The 23,651-nt window shown below is 38.1% G+C and overlaps 1 protein-coding gene across 1 annotated transcript in view; it reads left to right on the forward strand.

The window, feature by feature from the left end:
* AOPEP (aminopeptidase O (putative)) overlaps positions 1-23,651 on the forward strand; it is a 466,448-nt gene that overhangs the window by 430,162 nt on the left and 12,635 nt on the right. The window contains exon 15 of the mRNA XM_075211079.1: positions 21,640-21,726. Coding sequence (XP_075067180.1) covers positions 21,640-21,726 — 87 coding nt within the window. The remainder of the gene's footprint in view (positions 1-21,639; positions 21,727-23,651) is intronic.

Consider the following 23,651-nt stretch of genomic DNA (forward strand, 5'->3'; position numbering starts at 1 on the left):
TAATATTATAATGCATAAGTAAATACTTGCCCACAGTCTTGGGAATTCAGGCAAAAATAGACCATACCTCCAATCCATCCAAATTGCGCACACATGCCCTTTTTGTGAGACCAAACTCCTTTCAGCCGTTTCAGGAAAACCTGGACTGTTGAATAAATAACTGTGAAAGATATCCTTATCTTTGTCATTCTCTGACATCATTCGTTATCAGAAATAACACTAAAGGTCAAACTGCAAAAGTGTAAAACTGCAGCGCAAATGCCTTTTTGGTGACATCGCAAGCCTACATTTGCATAGAAGCACATGGATTTGTATCCCAAGGTGGCTACATCTGCGGGATGCGAAAGTGTACACCAGCCAATGGTAGGCACTGGCTGGATCAGCGGCGTTCCTTGCTAAGTGTAGGTTAGGCTCACGCGTGCGCCTACTTTTGGCCAGAAACAGTATATCATTTTGCAGGATGGGATTATTTAAATGTGATAAAAGGGTAGAGCGGTCCCTGCTTTGTAGCAGGGCACATAACTTTTTGTCTCCCCACAAAAGGGCTTGAATTCTCCAACATCTATGATGCCCCCAAGATCGGGTCTCAATGTGTCTGCATTGTACTGTATTATGCAACTTCCATTTGTACTTCTGCAGACAAGCAGATTCATAGGTGACCTCTACATCAATCAATGTAATAAGCACACAAAAGTAACACCTGCAGTAAAAAAATTTACAATGGACCCACACTATTATGAATCATTTAAGATGTAAATGTTGCTAAACTGAGCAGTATTTTAGAAGGAAAATTGAGACATTTCTATGAAGAAAGGGTTTTAAAGTAGTTGTAGGCTGTGACGTGTTTACTGTTTCCACCCTGCATATTTTCCTCAGAAATCCGTCAACCCGCAAAACTAGGTAAATATTTATTTTATAGTGGTGTTTCCAAAGATCATCAAGTGGAAGTACACATTGACATGCTCTTGATAAGCAAATAAGCACATTTGTGCACATAAAAAAAGAGTTCAAGATGTGTGGATTTTGCAGTTTGTAAATTGCCCCTACTACTGTTTTCGCGCCACTGTTCGTCACAATTTGTGCAAGTGAATTTCTGATCCACGTGCAAGGGTTTGCGGAGCAGGATGACCGTGTTTATGAAGGAGACGATGTTTGCTCAGGTCATGGGAAGAAGTGAAGGGCATTCCTTGTAAAGTATATAGTAGCTGCATCGGTGCACCTAGTTTTGCAGAGCATTGCAAAAACTAGATTTTATTTTTATTAGTGTGATTATTGAAAGTATTGGTATTTGTTATTAAAATGTTTGGTAACTGCATAATGATTAATAAAAGTAGACATACATTATAGATGCCTATGAATCTCAGAGCAAGGAGGTGCACGATTAGACTAATTTATTAGCTTAAAGTTAGTGTGGCACCACCATATTGGCACTGAACAGTCAGATGGTAAGGTGCAATTGTACAAAACTTTTGCAGTTTATGCACTGCATTAAGACTTACGTATGTGTCACTATAACTTGGTGAACAAATTTTAGGTGCAACACCCAGTGTATCGGTTAGACACTTATCATCTTTGTGAGTAAACTCTTCTCACTGCCACAATAGCAGACAAGTTTATTAATGGATTTTGAGTCTGCACTTCTTGTCAGCTCTGAAGCGCGTTGTGTAACGACAGACTTGCACACAACATAGAGTACACAAGTTGTTACTTGTCTACAAATGTGCTGATCGCAGGCTGCATTAGAATCTGGTTCTCACTCCTCACAGCCTTGTGCCGCATACGTCACTGTTGTAATAGTGTGCTGATGTGGACACACAGGAATGTGTTTATTTACGTAACTAGGTATTCTCACTCCCTTTCCGCAGGAGCTTTTCTTTTTCACGACTCTTCATATCCTCTAATACTTAAAAAGGGTGGACGAACAAATATGGTACAGTTAAGAACTGTTCTGAGCATCAAAATATCCTTATAGGGCAATAGAGATTTGTCTCATTTTATTCCAGCCTTTTTGACATTGTTTATACACATTTACAGTTACCAGACTGTTATTTTTAATTAGTATGCAAACATACTTCACTATATATAGTAATTAGAATGTATTTTAATCGTGGCTGAATACCAGTGAAATGTCAGTTCTATAACAGGGAGAAGAGTGACTGGTAAGTGAGGAATACAGCAGGACAGATCCCATTCTGGTGTGTCAGGCCAGTGAAGTAACTGCTTTTTCATTAACTACATAAAAAACTGACCAGTCAAATCTTTTATTTTCAATCCTGGAAACAAAGGACAGATCTGTCTTAACTGTCAATAAAGTATGTATATTCCCCCAAAGACTAGCACACTATGATCTTTCCAAAGGGCATATCTCCAGCTTTCATCTTATCAGTCAAGGTGATATCAAGGACTCCACAGACTTCTCTAAAAGGAAGATAACATTGTTTGCTGTGCAATGGCTTGAAATGACAGACAGGCCTTTTACCCAACCTACCTAACCCCATCCATCTCCCCAAATCCACTTTATAGTACTCTCCGTATGCTGAGATTTTTAAAATGATATTACAAGTGTGCTTAAAGAAAGTTTTAAGCATTATAGTTTAAAAAAAATTGTACACCTTTTTGAAAACTTAAAATATTGATATTCAGTCGTCCATACAGAAAGTTGCTAGTTATGTCTTAAAAGCACAAATAGCCACATATTTCCAGTAGAAGTGTACAATACTACTGGTTGGGGGAATTCTTTCTGTTCACTTGGTTGTAGAAGTGTATGTCATTGTTTATTAAATCAGCAAACCCGGTTTATTATTGAGGTAATGAATTCCTAGCTTTAGTTTTATCAGTCTTCTGGCTATGGTGATCCTTGTTTACACTTATTTATTTTTATACTGTATTCATTTACCAAAGTGAAGTTTGATATGGATTTTATTGACATTTGTTAATATATTAAGGGTTTTAATATGAAATTGATCCATCAGTTTATCTAGGTAGTTACTGCAAGAACAAGATTGTAATACATTTGTATTGGGCTTCAAGGGTAAATTGAGTTGTGCTATAAATGGTATTTTTAGATGATACTGGTCCACAAAATATATTTAATGGCAATTGTATGATGACATTCGTCTCCAATATACATGTTTAATTTGTGTATCTGATTACGGTACTTTTAGTCTGCTCACTAATGCTGTTATTCATAAAAGGTGATACTGGGGTTCGGATAACGTCCCCCCAGCTGTGGGTGATTTGTGCACAAAGCGAAAAGTGGCTCCACTTTCCGGTAGATCTTCCCTTAAACTGTTGACATTTATACACCATGTTCAGCCAAAGTCCCTTTTTAAAAACAAAAACAAAAAAAGTATAAAGGTTCATAATCACGGGTAATTGTTACTCCAATCAATTCGTCCTCAAAGTATGGATAAAGAGATCATTATGAGGACTCTGAGAATGCAAACCCAAAACAGTATTGCACACCACAGGCAGTGTTACAAAACTAACACATTGCTTGTTTATCTGTATATTAGCAAATTGTTTGTGTTAGAATAACAAGTATCAAGCACAGTAGAATGTTGTAATAAGTACGGTCCACATATAATTTAGACTGCAGGATTCAGAAGGATCAGTGTCAGAAGGTGGGAGCCAGACGTTTAATATGTTTTTTAGGGCGACAGCCAAGGCCTGGTAAAAAGACATTTCTGTTCACACATGCAATTCACACAATTCATTGTGGACCCTTCAGTAGTTTCCTGGTGTGGAAAGAAGTTGATGCAAGAAGGCATTGTGCAGGAAGTCTTGTACCGTATTGCTATTGAGATAATGTGTGATCCACCCCTAGATCCTAACTCATTTAATAAATAGTATCTACTAACCAGGCATGACACCATAAAATATTATGTTAATGTGTCCTAATTTCACAATCCTACAACTCCCAAGAACCTTTCTAGTAGTTCTAACACTTTTTTAACACTTTTTAATAATTTCATTGGTTCTATTCTTTCTCAAAAATAATAAATACATTTTTTTTAATACAATTTCCAGGAATTTATTGGTGTTTCTTTGTAAGTCACATGAGGTATATTGTACATGAATATACGGCACGGGACATGATGCTAACTTTTTACAATATACAAATGGATCCTGAAAATTACATCCAGTATGCAAATCAAGAGAAATCATACTGTGCAGTTTTCCATACATACAGAACAAGACTGCAACATTTTAATGTAGAAGAATAATGAAGATAGATACTAAATATTAAGTTATTGTTAATTATTCATCATTTTAGACATATATATATATATATATATATATATATATATAGCTCCATACAGTATAAAACTTGTATTGAAAATTGTATTCTCATATAGAGCAAACAAAGTGTTACTGGAAATTTGCATTTGGGAAAGGTATAAAATCTTAAAAGCAGGATCAGGTTAGACCAGTGGTTCCCAAACTTTTGCAGTTCGCGGCACCCTTAGAGTCGCCATAATTTTTTCAAGGCACCCCTCCAAAATAATTACCGAGCAGTCCCCTTTTATAAGTAGTTGGGTCAAAAAAACGTATTAAGTATTTAGGTCAGAACAGAAATACTTATTTAGTTGTATGCAAAAATATTACAAATAAATCCAAGGGATAAGAATATTTTAATATATTTTTTTCAATTATATTTCTGTCAAAGAATAATTTACACCTAACTCACACTGAGCCCTTCATCCACACACTGTGCCCTCCTTCATCTCCACCCCTCACTCTGTGCCCTCCTTCATCTCCACCCCTCACTCTGTGCCCTCCTTCATCTCCACCCCTCACTCTATGCCCTCCTTCATCTCCACCTCTCACTCTGTGCCCGCCATCATCTCCAGTCATCACACTCTGTGCCCGCCATCATCTCCAGTCATCACACTCTGTGCCCGCCATCATCTCCAGTCATCACACTCTGTACCCGCCATCATCTCCAGTCATCACACTCTGTACCCGCCATCTACTGTCATCACACTCTGCCCCTGCCATCTTCTGTCATCACACTCTGCCCCTGCCATCTTCTGTCATCACACTCTGCCCCTGCCATCTTCTGTCATCACACTCTGCCCCTGCCATCTTCTGTCATCACACTCTGCCCCTGCCATCTTCTGTCATCACACTCTGCCCCTGCCATCTACTGTCATCACACTCTGCCCCTGCCATCTACTGTCATCACACTCTGCCCCTGCCATCTACTGTCATCACACTCTGTCCCTGCCATCTACTGTCATCAGACTCTGCCCCTGCCATCTACTGTCATCACACTCTGCCCCTGTCATCTTCTGTCATCACACTCTGCCCCTGCCATCTACTGTCATCAGACTCTGCCCCTGCCATCTACTGTCATCACACTCTGCCCCTGTCATCTTCTGTCATCACACTCTGCCCCTGCCATCTACTGTCATCAGACTCTGCCCCTGCCATCTTCTGTCATCACACTCTGCCCCTGCCATCTTCTGTCATCACACTCTGCCCCTGCCATCTTCTGTCATCACACTCTGCCCCTGCCATCTACTGTCATCAGACTCTGCCCCTGCCATCTTCTGTCATCACACTCTGCCCCTGCCATCTTCTGTCATCACACTCTGCCCCTGCCATCTACTGTCATCAGACTCTGCCCCTGCCATCTTCTGTCATCACACTCTGCCCCTGCCATCTTCTGTCATCACACTCTGCCCCTGCCATCTACTGTCATCACACTCTGCCCCTGCCATCTTCTGTCATCACACTCTGCCCCCCCCCTGCAGTGGCGCACGCAGGGGGGTTTCTGAGTCTCTAGAAACCCCCCCCTGCGCTATCTAAGTGGCCACTGTTCTATACAGCAGCCGCGGCGCTGTCAAAGAAGCGTCCGCGGCGGTGCTGTATTGTATACAGCACCGCCGCAGGCGCTTCATAGACAGCGCCGCAGCTGCTGTATAGGACAGCGCTGGCGAAACGGAGCATGCAGCCTGCTCTCTCTGTGGTTTTTTTTTTTTTTGGGTCGGCGGGGGGAAACCCCCCCCCCCCCCCCCGACAATCCTCCGTGCGCCGCTGCCCTGTGTCCCGCGGCCAGGTAGCGAAAAAAATAAAATAAAAAATACTAACCAATCTGGAGGCACCCGGGACCCAGCATCCTCCTCTCCCCTGCTTGTCACAGACTGTCGGGTCGTGATGACGTCATCACGCCCGACGTTCAATGGGAAGTGAGGAGGGAGGATGCTGGGTCCCGGGTGCCTCCAGATTGGTAAGTATTTTTTTTTAATTTATTTTTTCGCTACCTGGCCGCGGCACCCCTGTCACAGCGCCGCGGCACCCCTGGGAGCCGCGGCGCACAGTTTGGGAACCGCTGGGTTAGACAATGAGCAGGATGTGTTGAAATACTTCACATGCCTGGAATGCTCTGCTCGTAAATATGGCTGTGTATGTTATTAGTACAAAACATTGGCCTTATTGAAAACTGTCAGATAGCAGCTCTTTTCAATATTAACACACTTTTTAGAATGTCTTGGTGGCATTAAAAAGGGATTGACAAACCACGGTCTGCAAACAATCGATTGTATACATGTGGCAGTTGTTTGTCTGTTTTTTGAATAACATTTTTATTGTCTCCCTGTAGGCATATCTTGTACATCATTATATTTCTTATTATTTATAGGGGTCTACTGTACATGAAAGCTGCATTGTAGTTGTATAGTTATTGTATTTTATGCTATTTTACAGTGTTTTTTTTTATCTATTGTAGACAAAATTATGCATAGACATTAGATCAGAAAAGCGTAGCAGTTTTCCCATCTTAATCTGTATGTATTTCTAGCCTGCTGGAGGGCAGTGTACACTGTATACCAGACTATGTGACTTAAACAATAGTGTGGGTGGAACAGAGCCATGCACACAAACGTCTCATTGTTCCTGTAGTCCGCCTATAAAAAATGAGCTGCACTATAAAACGGTGGCATTGTATTTCACAGCTGTAATTTATAAGCACTCATAAACCTATACAAAAATGGCATTTGAAAGAAAGTTGTTCTTTTCATCAAAAAGACCATTGTATTGCTAATAAACAACAGTACAACAGACCACATATTATTGTTTTTCATATTTTATTTTTTAGAACCAACTCTTTGCATTGGAAAACTTATACTGTTATTTCTAGAATACTTTATTCTAAGGGGTGTTTGTAGCCTTGTGTCAGTTTACTGCAGGTTTGGTTGACTGGCCTCTATTGCCAAAAAGACACAATATGACTCTGTAGTGTTTTTGTTTTCTTTAGTTTGTTTATTTAAGTCTATTGTGTGGTAAACCAGGTTTTTCAAAAAGTGTACCATTGTTATGTCATATGACTAGAGTCATCCACATCATCATCATCATCATTTATTTATATAGCGCCAACATATTTCGTAGCGCTTTACAGTAAATCTTTCACATTTATCCACATCTTTCTTTCAGTTCTGTCCTGTGTTTCATTAGACTGATAAACAGAAGTGACTCAATGTAGTAATTTTGTAAATAGTCAAACCCCCATTTTACATTCTCAGGTTTGATATTCTCCCAGATTTTACACTTGTTCAGAAGTGTGTAACTAAGGTAAGAGCACTTACTCGTATTCAATCTCCTACTCAGCCAGATTGCCCACAGTTTTGAAGTGGATGGTAATACACCCTGTAGCCAATTGGATTGTTGTGTGTGCTGATCTTGGGGGAGGCAGTGACCAGTTCATTTGAGTGATAATGTTTAGCAAAAAAATGTTTTTATTATTATTAGTGTGACAATATTTGTAAGGACTTGATGATAGAAGGAGAATGTTACCCAATAGCACATGGTAGTGATGTTTATGTACTTGCCAAACTGCAACAGGAAGGTCGTGGTATTTTTCTTAAAAAAAAAAAAAATAGCAGCCCTTATTGTTGTCTACACTGCCTACTGCCAGCACTGTTGTTGCAATTCGACCCAATAAAACATTTGCCCGGATCAGCGCTGTAACTTTCATCCTTTAATTTTCAAAAAATGTATACAGCTGTGTGATCTATTTTCTGGTAACCTAAGGCTTAGGGTTTAGGGTTTTCTAAATAAGTCTTTGTTTCTGTGGTTTGGTGCGCCATACCTAAAACATAAATTAGTTTTGAAATATCCCCAGAGTTTTTCACACTGTCCCTGTCATGCTCACTCCTCCCCCGCGCGCTACGCTCAAGAACAGCTATTAGCCATTACTATCTCTGGCTGTTGATCTGAATGATAGCTGTTCAGGTTCTGGTCCTAAAATGCACTCTACTTGGCTGCCAAAGTTAAGTCCCTTAAAGGAAACTGTGCTGTCAGCGGACCTGACCGCACAGTTTGATAGGAGGCGGAGGGAATGCCAGTTAAGAAGCAATATTTGGTACCTAATCAGGCTTTGCATATATGGAGTATTACTATGCAGTTACTGTATATACAGTTTAGTGCATATGGTCATACAAAGCAATAAATTGAGATTTGCCCTGTAGATCACATATCTCATAATTTGTTATCACAGGATGTGCAGCTTATTCAATAAAAATAATTCCTATTGTGTACTTAATAAACCCAAACTATTTTTTTTACTGCATTTAAATATAGTCTTATCACTAGTTCAGACATGTTAAACATATTTCTGTAGCACCCAGAAATATATATTGTGCAGCTCATTCAATAAAAATGGCTCAACATTGTGTTGAGCAGAAATTAGTCTAATGTATTGTTCTATGGTCCTTTCTGGTTACATCGCTAAAGATAATGGAGAATTAACCAAAATACATATCTACCTTTTTTTAAAGGTATTACTTGCTTCAAAATTAAATAATTTGTTGTACTTTGTTATGAAAGTCCTGAATAACATATCTGAGGTTAATGTTAAGATTGGTTCATATTTTTATACATAGCAAGTAATAAAGTGACTATGCTTAATTTGGTAATGTCAAAGTCTATTAGCAGATCATTTTGTAAATTAAATGTTGTAGCTTTGTTTTGTTTTTACTTTCCTTAAAGCAGTGGATTCCAATCTTTCTCAGTTGGAGGCACCCTATAGTCTCCATAATTTTTTCTAGGCACCCCTAATCCAAAATAATTACCAAGTAGTCCCCCGCCTTGCTTACCACCAGCCCTGGCCGGGGCACCCCTGTGAGATCGCTGTGGCACACAGTTTGGGAACCATTGCCTTTAAAGGAAGAGTTGATTGGGCAGAACAAATCACTAAATGAAGAATCATTCATGTATTCTTAGGATATTTTAATTGAATTATGCAGCCCCATTTTCAGTGGGTAAATGTGCTGTGTTTCTGATGCCAAGTTTTATTTTCTCATAAGTTTCTCAGTCTCTGAGTAAGTGTTTCATTTATTGAAGGCTTTCAGACCAAGGGATCAGACTTAGTAATTTAGCTCAGGGCCAAAGATATGGTTTATGAAGCCTAATAGTATTAATGCATTCATAATCTGCTATTTAGCAAAATGTGTATAGAGCAGAGCCCTCTTACCTCTCTGTACATGTTACCCAGTATTGTTTTATTACTGTTTGTTACCAATTGTAAAGCGCTACGAACTTTGCAGCCGCTACATAAATAAATGTTAATGATTAGGATGATTATCCAGCAATGTATTTACCCCCAATAATTAAGTGTAATTGTATGTCATTTTTTTGTCTGAGAGCATTTGTGATACGGTTCTAGAACTTCCCCATATTATTGAATACTTCTACTTGGGAGAGTGTAAGTGAAGCCAACATGTTGCTGGTTTGTAGCATTTGACTGGAAACAAATACATTACATCTCTATACTAAATATGACTAGTACAGTGCTAAAAACAGGAGTACTACAGCTGTAAAAGAATATTTTCACAACTAGAAATGTATCTGAGCACCTCGGATATTACAGGCATACCTCATCCTCTGCTCTCACACCTGTATAGAAGTCAATATATTGACTGAAAAGTAAAGATGCATTAATTATTCAAATCAGTTTGATTGAATTTGGCCTATTTCAGGCATTTGAATTGGATTCGACTGCTGTGGACAAATTCGCAGTTTAAGTTCAAGCAACAGCTCACAGTTAAAACAAGACATTAACATAAACTATACAATGTTGCCTGTTCAAGCTTAAATGGCTCAACTATGCAACATATTGTTAATGTTTTTTAATTCAAGCAGCATAGATTACTGTGTCCATGTTCACTGTTTGCATGGAAAATTGTTAAAATACTATGCAGTGTAGCCATTTAAGCTTGAATGTCTCTGTCTTGGGTGAATTTTAGTATCTAAAGTTTCATAATTTATAGCAACTTTTCAAACTTTAGAGCCAGTTGAATATTTTGTAGCAAATGTGAGCTTCTCTGCTAAATAGAACAGAGCATGGGTCAACACCAAGCTATTTCTGATTTAAGAGATCAGCAAAAAAGTACATAGAAGTACAACAATGACTGATTCCATTTGTGCTCAAACCGTTTCAAAACCTGGTCTCAAAAACCACTATAATGCCACATTTTAGTAATAACCATAGTAGATGCACCTTCACCTCATGTTTACACTTTGTAACTGTGGTTTTCACATCATGTATTTCAGTTTTATCCCGCAGTGAGTGATACAGTAGGATAACCTTGGTGACATATGGGATAATTCTTAGAAAAGATGAAGGCTTTGAAACAATTTAGTTATGCCTTACAATAAAGCTATTATACCTTGCATTCCCTTTTGCCTTACTGTGATTGTGTATGATTACACAGGTCTGCAAAATTTAAGGTATTAAAAGCTTGTTTAATAATAATTTTATATTCTTCATTATACTCCTCCTGTGTACATCAAAAAATAGTATATAAAAAAAATACCACATCACATTTACCTATACATTTTTAAGAAAAAAACAAGAAGTTTATTTGTTCTTGACATATTTATTGTGAAATATGAAGAAGTGTAGATAATATCACTGTTTTTGTCTTAATTACATAATAAAATAACAACAAAATCAAACAATAATAGAAACAAAACTATAATTATTGAAAAAATCGTTAATATCTTGTGTTTTTTTTACTTCAAACTTCGTTTTGTCACTTTTCGCTTATAAGTTTTGTCTGTGTTGTCTCTGTGTATTATCCAGCAGTAGTCAGCCATCATTCTGACGTCCCAACGACCCTGGTATCTTCTTTCTACATCTTTTTTTTTTTTTTTTTTTTTTTTTTAAATCCAGTATTTTTATTGAAATTTTTTAAGATATAAACATACTAAACAACAAAAAGAAAAGAAAAACAATCGCATACATATCAGAATTAAATGACGGAATTTACAAGATTACATTAAAGCATAATAATAATAAATGTGCTATATTCATTCAGGATCATACATCGTAAATGCTTATACATAAGTATGTTACACATGCAGGGTTTATTACATGGACTCAGATACTTATTATAAGAACTGCGGTAGCCATACATTTAAGTAGATAGAGCATCTACATCTTTCTACATCTTTATCGTCTTTGTGGAACCGTTCACCCTGTTCTTCACTGTAGTCTCTGAGATTATTCGGGAAATGCTCAATGTGAGGATTTAAAAAATGTACCTTTAAACTCATATTACAGCCAAGGTTTCTGTAGCTATTAAGCATTTCCCTGACAATTTATCTGTAGTTTGGATCCTTGACATTGCCTAAAAATTTGAAATCACTTGTTTAATGAGTATTGTGGAACTTTCGGCGTGGACTTCGTTCACACGCCCGAAATGTTCATCTATTATTAACTTTCTAATGTCAGGGGCTGTAAAAATGCCTTCCTTCAGTTTGCACCAAATTCCCTAACATATCCGATGCTAAAGATATTTGAAACTTTCTCCATCTTTAGGCAGTGCTTTTACAAATTGTTTCATCAGTCCTAATTTTATATGTAGAGGTGGAAGTAAAACTTTTTTTGGATCTACTAAACTGATTTGATGACACTATTTATAAACTTTTTCGGGCTGGCCAATTGTTTTTTTGCCAATGTAAATTTTTAGCTTTGCTATCCCATTCACAGAGAAAGCATGGGAATTTGGTGTAACCTTGTTGCTGGCCAAGTACCGTTCATAAAATTTTAGAATCTCCCATATCAACCAGTTGTGTCTTGCATATCCAATCAGTTCCAAAACCGTTTTCAAATTTTCATAGGTTTCTTTAAGATAGACTGAATGTGCTAATGGTATTGACGCGTATGTGTTGCCGTTGTGCAATAAAACAGTTTTAAACTTCTTTTTGAAGAATCTATGAATGTGTGTGTAGTGTGTGTGTGTGTGTAGTGTGTACTGTGAGTGTATGTGGTGGTAGGCTGGGCAAAACTGTGTTGCATCTGTTGTAATTCGTTCCACCTTCGCCAGCTGTTGTTGTTGTTGTTGTTGTTGTGTGTGCAATGTTCCTTTAGACAGTATGGGGTTTAGGCCCTTTGTAAATTTCAGGTCCAGGCCCATGTGGACCTTAATCTGGCACTGGGCAGAAGGTTTTATGATGAGAACTGAATTGCAACGTTCTATACTACCGACTGAATTCATTTAAGACAATGTTTTATAATAAATGTAGGAATAATACATTTATGGTTTTAAAGAATATGAAAAGAATGACTTATTCATAAATACACGTTTTGCAGAAAAACGTGATGTGATATGCAAAATCGGGAGTCATTTTCGTGTTCAGAAGCCAAAAATCTAAGTATCACATAAATTCATTAAAAAAGCTCTTTCATCACAGACTTGTGTTATCAATAGACACAAGGAGCGGATCTAGCCTTTTTGTTTAGGAGACTTTTTTTCAATTATATAAACTCACAACAAAGAAACATCCATTTGAAAAAATATATTTGGAAGTAAATGTAGTACTAATAACTCTATCTACCATTGTATTTTTTTTTTTATTTATTCCTCGGCCTCCCTGTCTCTCTTACTCTCCACCTTCCTGACTTAGGTAAGTCAGACAGGTGACTTACTAATGCTGTAGCATTTCTTCTCCATGCTGTTTTTTTCCCTCTCTATACTGCAGCAGGAACAATCTCTTGCCACCCAGTTGGTCACATGACCCTCTCACTTGCTCACTTAAAATCCCTTTAATTACTGAGAATTTACTTTCCCAGCAGTGAAAGGGATTTCGGAGCACATGACTGGTAAGCCATACAGCCAACGAACTTGCCCCTGGTATACCTCCTGTCCTAACAGCAAAGTCGCCGACTGTTAACCCAATGGCAGCAAACTTTGTTGCTAAGTGCACTATGTAGCGTTTGTGTTAGCCAGTTTGGCTATTTTATACTAGATTTCTACAAAACCGCTGTGCGTGTAGGTTTCCACAATGAATACAGATCCAGCCTTTTGGCATTTAGGCAAATTCTTACAATTAATAGCACAGATGTGACTTAAAAGTACTACTTTTGCTGGCCCCCTGGACATATTTGTTGAAGCCGTTTAGGAATATAGCTAGTCAAAGGATTGGCTTCTACATTCTTTTGCACTGGGCCTTAGTGCAGCAGTCTGTAAATATACATTCACTATTATTGGAACTGTCTGTCTCTCTCACCAAACTGGAATGGGGCCATCATTGACATCCTTTGGTACTGTGGAGCGATTTCATTCAGCGCCAAGGCAAGTTAATAGTAAAACTCGGTGCGCAACCTGAGCACTGTCCCCAAAGCAGAAGTTCCATATTGGGGTTGGTATGGCAACATCATTGTGATGTCACCAGGACTTTCTCTCTAACTTCAAACTCATGCCGCTCAGTAATGCAATGCAAGCTTATTTTTATCTTGTACTACACTAAAGTGTTGTTGTAATTGTAGCAGTTGTCCCAGTAGCGAAACTACCATTGGTGCTGCAGGTGCCGTGCATCGGGGCACATGGAGATAATGGGGCCTGCTGCATGGCAGATGCAGAGCGTCCGGAGGGTTGGGGGACCTGGTTCCTTCTTCCCTGCATCAGGGCCCACAGCTAGCTAAGTCTGCTTCTGAGTTGTCTCCATGTAGAAGTTTTAATAGACCTCTTAATAAATACTGCATGTAAGAAAAAATTTGGTCAATAAGTTGCCTTCTAAACATATATTCATTTTGTGTAGTAAAATTATTACATAAGGAGTTAATTGACTATGATAAAAATAGAAAACTTTTTTAGGTCTTTTTCAGGCATCTCCCCCAATTTAAATTCTTTCTGAAAGAAATGGCTAGTATGGTTGCATTAAAAATTGCTGATGCTCTGGACTGTATATAATATTACTATTATGTGTACTACAATACTTTGGAATATCTTCTAATAGTTTAGTGTCTACCCCTTCTCCTCCATTCCCTGCTGTTAAATCAGAACATTAATGCTGACAGGTCCGGTATTTTACATTGTTATAAGGCCACAATAAGAGTAGCTCTGTCTTCAGCTCTAATACTTGAAAGAGTACTAAAAAGCTGCATCTGTATGAAACATAATAATTGAGACCCGGTATGGCAGGGTATGATTTATTATTTAGTAGTTTGGACTGCGTGAAGAAAACAAAACCTTATTATTAGTAACTGTGCAAATGCAGTAATTCCACAGCAATGCATTGTGGGAACTGATTACAAAGATATGTCCTATAAAATCAAAGATTCTCAATGTCATTCTTTAAATGTAATTGAAACGCATTGCAGAAGTTTAGAATGAATGCAGCATGAAATCAGGTCTGGGCGGGTGAGACGGTAAAATGTTTACAGGCTGGCCTCAACAGGTGGCGAAAAATGTGTCTTATTGGGGTCATTTTCATTTAAATGATAACTAGGTTTGCTCAGATTGTTTAAAAAGGCTCTTCAGTGGAAGAAATAAATGTGACAAAGTATTTACCCCTATTCGCCTCTGTCACGCAGCACTGCAGTATAACTGGAGCAGTTAATGTCTACCACAAGCATCAGGTTGTAGCTTTGTCTTCTGACTCCATTATTGCCATGAACCAATAGGCATGTAAATAGATTTTAAAATAAATAGAGGAAGAATACTTCCTGCCTCATCACGCAGTGAGATGGCGGCAGATGTTTGTGTGCATGTTTTTGGAATATTGTGACTGTAGTGATGGAGAATCACGAGTAGCTGGAAATAGTGATATGTATCCTGTCACGCTGTCTGGCATTTTAATGCATTAAATATTTTGGCAGCTCAATAGGTTTTTATTAGCTGGCTTGTTGGCAAAGCTAAATTGTGTGAAGGGAAAGTTCTAGAAAGTAAAAAAGTTGCAAGAATGCGCCTTTCAGTTTCTCAGATAGGATTGAAGTTGTGTGAGTGCCGAACATTTATTTTCCTTACGCAATATGCTGCTCAGTGGTAAAGCAGTAAGGGGCATGGTTAAAGTTAGCATCCTGACCTAGGGACATCTGAGCTAGATCTACCACTAATAAAGCAGGGAGAAGGTGGGAGGCTTGTATCCCGGCCTGCCTGAGAACATTGTAGTTTTTACTGTATTGTACTCAACAACGCCATGTGACTAGAAGTGTGCAGAGTGGAACATAGTTTTGTCCACCATGTACTAGTTAGTATACACACAAAATCTCTATTTTATTTCCATTTGTGGAATTGTGTAGTGCCATTTACAGTTTGTGTATATATGATGTATTTGTACATTTCTGAAACTTGAAAAGCCATGTTGTGTGGTGTCTAGTTAAGTTAGCAGCAGTACAGTATACTAAATACACATGTCTTTGTTTTCACCATTTCTGTAGTGGAAAAATGCCCGCCAGTATCTGGCATCATTTAATTGAATTTTTCAGCTGCTGGAAGAAGGGACATTCTCATAATTTCTTGACAGCCTATCAAGCATTGGACAGAGGAAATAGCCTGCGTTAACTGAAGGCCTAATTTCAGCAACATACATCCGTTCAATACCAGTGTGCACTGTCTGATAACAGTGGAGGACTTATGTATGATGTAACCAATAGGTCTGCAGACAGGAATGAGCCAAACTAATTGCGTTGACTTTCACAGTGGGCACCTGGACCTTTGCTTAGCAATAGCCACTAAGTCTGGCTGACTGCCTGTTCTCAAGGCCTCTCCCTGTGGTGTCAGGGGAGTACACCTGTGCAATGCATAATAGGTATTCTAACCATCTTCTATGGAGAGAGATTGCCATATTTATGTGTTGAATGTTGCCACTAGAAATATTATTGTCTGTTTAGCTATTTGCATGTTTTAGCAGCTCGGAAGATTGTGATTTGAGTTGTTAGCAGTAACTAGGATGCTGGTGATTGTTTGCTTAGGTTTTACTTCCCTTTTTCTATCAAGGTTTATTAATTTGTTGTCAAACAGTGGTGCATGGAAGTGGAAATAGTTACTGCTGATGATCAGAATGCTTGGCTAAATATACCAATATGTAGCTGTCAGGGTGTAGTTAAACCATGGCACTGTTCAGTGGACCTGCAGAAACATTATACATCTAACAATCTGTAAAAATTAAAGGAATTAGGTAGTTTATGGTTGGTACAGCTTTATATATGGCATAATAAACTATGGATATTAGAAGGTTGAGAAAGTTCTGTGTCCATTTAGAAGATGGAGGTTGTAGGCTGATACCTTTTATGCAAGCCACAGGAGTCCAAGAGGACTTTTTTTTTTATAAAAGTTGTCCTAATGAACATGAGAACTGACTGATTATACACACCTCCTAACTGTCCTGCCACTGATAGTCAGGACTTTATCTGGACTGCTGGGACTGTTGAGAGGTGTGTCCTGCTCTTACCACAGTGAGTGGGTGCCGCGCACACCTGCCACAGGAACATACAGCAACTCAGAGGTATTTTTACGGGGTTGTGGACAGCCTAGCTCTTCAGAAGCACTAGGCACACCCCTGTGGGAATGTGGCATGCCACATTGTGGCACAACCACGTATAGTGGTCATGTCCCCTTTTCGGTGATGCATCACCATACTTGCTGTCCCAAATAACAAACTTCAAATTTTGGGAGGTATGGATTATAGTGGATGACATCAGAACTCACTGTTTATGCATTGTGTATTTTAAAGTGACTCGGGGTGAAAGAGGGGGACAACTGCTGCCCTGATTGCAAGAAATAGACTAGAAACTTAAATAACCAGACTTCTTTCAGGATACAATATTTTTAAATTTAGATTTGTGATTCTTGAAGAAACTCTGATTGTTCCCTTGGTAGGCTTAGGTCTGAACTTAGTGATGAGTCCTGTATAAACCAGACTGACACTGATGGTGTTGATAGACAACAGGGCGTGTGAAGGTTTGATACTCCTACTGATAGATCCTAGCAGCTTTTTCCTCTCCCCGCCCTAACATGACTCTGTCAGTCTGACCACCTGTATTTTTATGTCCATATTACAATAAGATACAGACAAAATAAGTGTCGTCTTGGGATTAATACCCAGCAGTCATTCTAATACTTTAAGTAGATGTGGTAGCAAGACTACTATGCTTACATATACCAGATGGAAAAGCTATTTCTAAGCAATGCTGTTTCCACAACTTTGAAAATGATTGTTGAATATTGACATACGTATCATAACAATGCCATTCTTCATATTACATACATGATTTATGATTCCTGTGCGTGTTCAGGGCAGAAAAAGACAAAAGTATATTTTTATAGTGCTTTCATTTCCTGTGTTTTTACAGAGATTATGACATTCACCATTTTATAACAAGAAGTGCTTTTGTATTGAAAGCTCCTAACCACAGGGAGATTTCTTGAGTTCTTTTTTTAATACCTCTTTTTTTAACATCTGAATTTCCAATATTTGTCTTAAGTGTGCTGACTTTAAGGTATAAGTGCTTGAGGGGAAAAGGGAATTTATAAAACCAGAATTTATGTATTCTAGAAGCCTTTATATGAATTGTATATAGAAATACATCAGCTGTTTGCATCTAAAGAGGGAGCTTTTGTCTCTGAACAAAGTACTATATTTTACCTATTGTGTACATATAAAGCTAATATAACACTAGAATCCAGTTTTACAGAAGCATGCAACAGCCTCTACATAAATATGCCACTTCCCATACATGTCATTTGCATCATCGGGTTTCCTTATTACCACAGTGCATCTATATGCTTCTCTGGAAATTGCAGTGATACAGAACGAAATATCATTGTAATTTAGCTTGCCACGGCTGCTCTAGGAACCCTTGCGAAAACCCTCCTCTCCCTAAAGCCTTTTTTTTTTTTTTTCTGCGAATGGAGGAAGTTATAGCACTTTTTTACCCATGAGGGGTCCAGCAAAGCTGCAAAGGCTTCCGGTGGATTTCATTGTAAAAGATGAATAACGCCATCCTGAGATGCGCTTTCTGCAGACTAATAAGTTGCCTAATGTCACTGTCCCCATAAAGATCTATGGGGATAGTGGAAAGTGCTGGTAATTAGGTTAAGACTGAAGGAATCTCTGATTTTCTTTTACATTAACCCTTAACAAAAAATGGTGAAAGGACCATTTGCTGGTGTTTATACCTGCTGTTTCACTTGTTAAATAGACCCCTAAGTTTTAGATTTTGTATGATTTCCATGTTGCTTTAGCTTTCCACCAACAATGAACTTCAAGCATGAGAATGTATTAATTTATTCATTCTCTTACTTTGTAAAAAGACCTCTTTAGTTTCTCTGTAACCAGTGTATTTCACATTTCATGTGATGATCACCTTATAGATGATGCACTTTACAGGGACAGCCATCCATCGTTGAAAGGCTTATATCGCATGGTTTTGCATGGTCAATGATCATATCTAAACAGCCTTCTCTACCCCTACCTACCCTTTGTTTTCTTGTCTGCATTTATTTTGTCTACATTGTATGCACCTGTTTTATGTATACTGTTTTCCCCACTGTCATGAACACTGTGGCTCCTAAGAAATCAACAATCATAACAACAACTTGCTGCCCTTTGTGGATTGTATATGACCTCGGCACATTGACAGACCCCACAACACAGTGTAAGACACCAAAGAATCTGTTTATGAACCCTCGCATTTTCTCTGTTAATTATCATTTCTTATTGCAGTGAGAAGAAATTAATTAATGAAGCAATTTATTAAAATTCTTCAGCCAGGCGTCTCTAATAAGAGACGGTCTTGGCGAATAGTTTATAGTAAAGTGATCGAAGTCACATGGCCTATGCACTGTGCATGTACAAACTTTTCGGAGCTTGATAAATTGGTCCAGACTGCAGTCCCCATTAAGAATAATGGAGACTGAGGTAATTTGCTTAATGTAAGAGATATCCCTGCATTGAGCTATTTTAAGCAGATGTAAAATGTGTTTTGCTTTTGAGCACTGTGCCCATTTGGTTTATAGTGATTTTAGTTAGGAGCCTAAGTACCCGAAACTATAATTAAGAAGCCTAAGAGCCCTCTTATAGCAAAAGGTAATTACATTCTCCAAGCTAGTTTATAACAACCAACATTAGCGAACAGAACCAAAGAGCAAAGCATTAATCTTCCCCTAGGGCAATGGATCCCAAACTTTCTCAGTTCAAGGCACCCTTAGGGTGTCCATAATTTTTTCAAGGCACCCATAAGTCAAAATAATTACCCGCCTTGCTTACCTCAGGCCCTGACCTTGGCACCTCTGTGAGATCGCCAAACAGTTCCACCTTCAGTTTGGGAACCACTGTCCTAGGGATTCTGGGCACATAAATACAAATCCTTACTTGCCCCTTTTGGAAAACCATGCATCAAAAAGCCATCTTTCTAGTCTGGCTTTTGAACATGCAAAATTTGTTACTGAACTGAATAATGTACAACTTCATCTTATCTTATTTCGGTGTTGTAATACACTCTCCAATATGTCCAAGGTTATAAGCACTCTGCTTATTGTTCATGTGAATACAAAGGTTTATTTTTAGAAACTGCATCAAATTTGAATTTGTGTTACGTTGGGGCTAGGTCATAGTAGGAGTGAGTAACTACTGATACACTATTGCAGCTTCACTTTGTACAGCTGGAAGCCATCCAGTGTAAAACTAAAAAGGAAGATTATCCACCAGACCAGGTCTGACTATAAATCACTCATTAAACATTTTAATTAGGATGTTAGCTGAGCTACATGAGCCACATAGCTTATTCCTGTTAATATAGAGCTGCTGATAGCTGCCTTCATAACTCCACTATGTATGTCTAATCAAATACAGGTACATGCAAGGCTGAAAAGATGGCACTCAATTCGGACATGATGAATGAATAGGACAATGCTAAGCAGCCAGGATACATTAGAAATATATCTTGGATGTTGATGTTCTGTTTATATTAAATGCTTACTTAATCTTGTTTATCCTTCACAACTGTCTCTGTAGTGCTTTAGACATGATTAATGACTCGCACTATTTACTTTAAACATAGCACAATGACAAGCACACTTATGCAGCTTCTTTCCTGCTTCCATAACCATGTTTGTGGCCCAGAAAGCGCCTTGTCACAGTACAGTTGTTTAATGCCAAGCTTGCAGATTCCCACCTCTAGAACTGGACATGTATAGTCTGCATCACTTCAGTGTTTTGGACCTTTTCTTTATTTTCATCTTGGCCACTTAGCCATTTGAGTGCTGCTTATTCCTGCTTGCATAGTTGTAAAAAATAGTAAACTCAAATTGAATAAAGTCTGAATAAGGAAAAAAAAGGAGTAAAAAAGGTGTTTTACATGTTTTAATAAGAACCTAAATGTATGCTTGTCCCCATTTGTCAACATTACAAACTTTACTTATGGGCAAGTGAATCTGTCCGAACTATTTTTGGAACACGGGATACAAATATTGTAGGTTTAGACAATGAAGGACAATGGTGTCAAGTAACTTAGTTATTTTCATTGTCCTATTCTATAAAAATGTATGCCATTGTAATATTGTTTTAACTACACAATTACATGAAATGACCAGAAGACAAGAACATGGTGCAGTTGTATTCCATTTCAAACGCGTGTCTTTAATTAGAAGTAACTTGCTTAGATTTCAGAACAAGAATAAGCATTGAGAATGTGACTCGGCACTCAAAACACAAGAAGCTTGTCAACGTAATAAACACTCAACAACCCACACAGAGGCAATTGCTAAATATAAAAGATATTAACAGAAATATTGAAGGACATATTTTTATACACTTGTACTGTCCCAGGAAATCAGGGACAGTTAGTTACTATGCTTTCCCTTAAATAATCCAACATAGATTTATATACAATGGACAGGAAAGGGACATCCCCAGATTGAATTTATTTTGCAGTTGGACCAATTTAAATAATCCCCAGACGTTCCTTTTCTGAAAAGCACATAGTAACAATAACAGTGCTAAATTTGATTTTCTGCTATCTCTGTGATTAACTGACTAATGGGGGTTAGAAAAAGATGCTACCCAGTGAATTGGTTGGCTGACCATTGGCCCAGCCTTCATCTATATGTAGTACACTTTAATCCTTGCTAGGCACCATACAGCAATGGATTTATATGTGCATAGATGGGAAAATAGCCAAGTATATATAATCCTGAAAACAAATTAAATAGGATTTTTTTGTTCTGGTTTATAAGGAGGGTTCTACACAGTGTAACATAAAGTCCTTGTCCAAATGATGTTACAGGGAATTGCAGTTTTGAAGTCATTTATATATGCATTTATTGTTGTTGAGACTGGTAGAATTAAATGCGAAAGAGGATACTTGACTGCAGGTCATCTGGCGTTAAATTTATTTAATTTCTTTTGTAGGTTCGGCATAGATGGTGTGAGCTGGTAATAAAACATAAGTATACAGCAGCTTACCAGGATGTAGAAACCTTTCTTCTGCAGGACCAGGTGCGTGACACATTATCATTTTTGGAGACACTTGGTTGTACCATTCTACCATTTCTGTGTTAAACACTGTATCTCACATATGATTACAGAAGGACAGACACTATCTTGTGGAGGACTGTTTTAAATGAATTTACCACCTTGAACAATTATGAATAAATCTTTGCAGATTCATGTGAATTGTTGTGGTAACCACAACAAAGTGATGTTAATGGCATGTCTGCAAAGTGTCTAGTACCTTCATGTGTGAGAGGTGTAGGGCATGGAAAAGCTGGAAAGCCCAATGGAATCAAAGACTGATTGCTGCCTTTAATGTGTTTGCCCAGAATTCCTTTGTGTTTTCTTGCCAGTCCAGGCAACACGTGACTGGATGCGAGTCAAAGAATACATCTAATGATCAGCTCACGCCCAATCATGTACTGCCTTCTACAGCCCTGATCACCCCACACTGAAGTCTTGTGTACCCTGGTCCACACTCCACCTGTGTGGTATGATATTGAGAAGACTAGCAAATTGTTGTTGTTGTTTTTATTTTGTTTGTATTACCTGATTATTATTTTTTTTTACTCTTGACGTTCATTATTTTGGTAAATATTTAGTCATAGGAGCTTATCACTATATATACTTTTTTGCTGACGGCAGACATTTGGGCAGTCCATGGTATAATTGTGGTATTAACACTGCATCTTTGAGAACTGATTGCCAAGTGATAGGCAGAGATGTTTACCATTACACGGGAAGAAGTGCCATATTTATCTTATTAAAATTCTGACCATTGGCTATCACTTGGTAATTTAATCCTTCTGGCCATGTTGTTAATTGTATTGATTCTCTTGCTGATTCTCTGTTACTTTAAAGAAACAATATGAAGGTAATAAAAATGTAGTTGACAACTCTGTTAAAGATAATATATCTAAATGTGCACATTGCATAATACCATTCTTCTTTCTGTCCGTAAGTAGCTTTATAAAACAAATAAAGTTCCTTAATAATAAGCAATTTATATAGAAATACCACACTTTCTGAATTATAGGATCTCAGAGTGCAGAGCTTTTCTGTTACCATATCATTTTCTTTGCTCTCCTTTTACACATCACATGACCATCAACATAGACCTGCCTCCTGCCAATATAGGCCCTTCACTGTCACTTGTACAGAGCCACTGGACAAGCTGTAAATATAGAGAACAGCGAGTTGGTAACAGTGCTGAACAAGTATTCCAAATGTCAGTGTAGGGGTACAGTGGAGTAAGAGGGTCATGGAAGAGGCCAGTGGCAGCGAATATGTTTGTAGTTTAAGGTACCATTTGAGCCAGGGTGTTAGCGTGGAAGTGGGGGTGGGGAGTGACTTTGCATGGACCAATTGGAAACTATTATTCCACAGTCACATCCCTCCTAGGCTGAAAACAACAATAGCTTCTGCCAAGTCTGTACCCCTTCGCCCCCATGGGGGGGGTCCCCAAGAAACTGGAATTTATCATTAAGCAACAGCTGCAGTCTCAAAGCTGATGTATATCAATATAATAAACCTGTTTGGTATATTCACATTAATGATCAGACAAATAGATATCTCTTTAAGGAAGTGGGGTATTTAGGAAGGTGTAATTTGAAGGTAAGAATTGAAAATGAAAATATATTTTTTTTGAAAAAAGTAGATTATTGGCATGATGCACAAAAATGTCGTCCGCATAATTCTGTGAAAATGGTTGCCACTATAAATGTGTGTAATCACGGAAACATTGTGCACTAATCGAAATTCAGACAGAACAGGTCATTTCACAGAGATGTGAAGTTCCAGCGATATAAACTTCAAGTTCCAGCTTTAAAAGGCATTGATGTGTTTTATATATTTTTCTCATTGATTCAGTATCACAAAAATCACAGAACATTCTTGAACATTCGTAGTGTTCCAGAAATCATGATAAAAGA

The sequence above is a fragment of the Mixophyes fleayi genome, chromosome 1 (genome assembly GCF_038048845.1).
Source record: "Mixophyes fleayi isolate aMixFle1 chromosome 1, aMixFle1.hap1, whole genome shotgun sequence".
NCBI lineage: Eukaryota > Metazoa > Chordata > Amphibia > Anura > Limnodynastidae > Mixophyes > Mixophyes fleayi.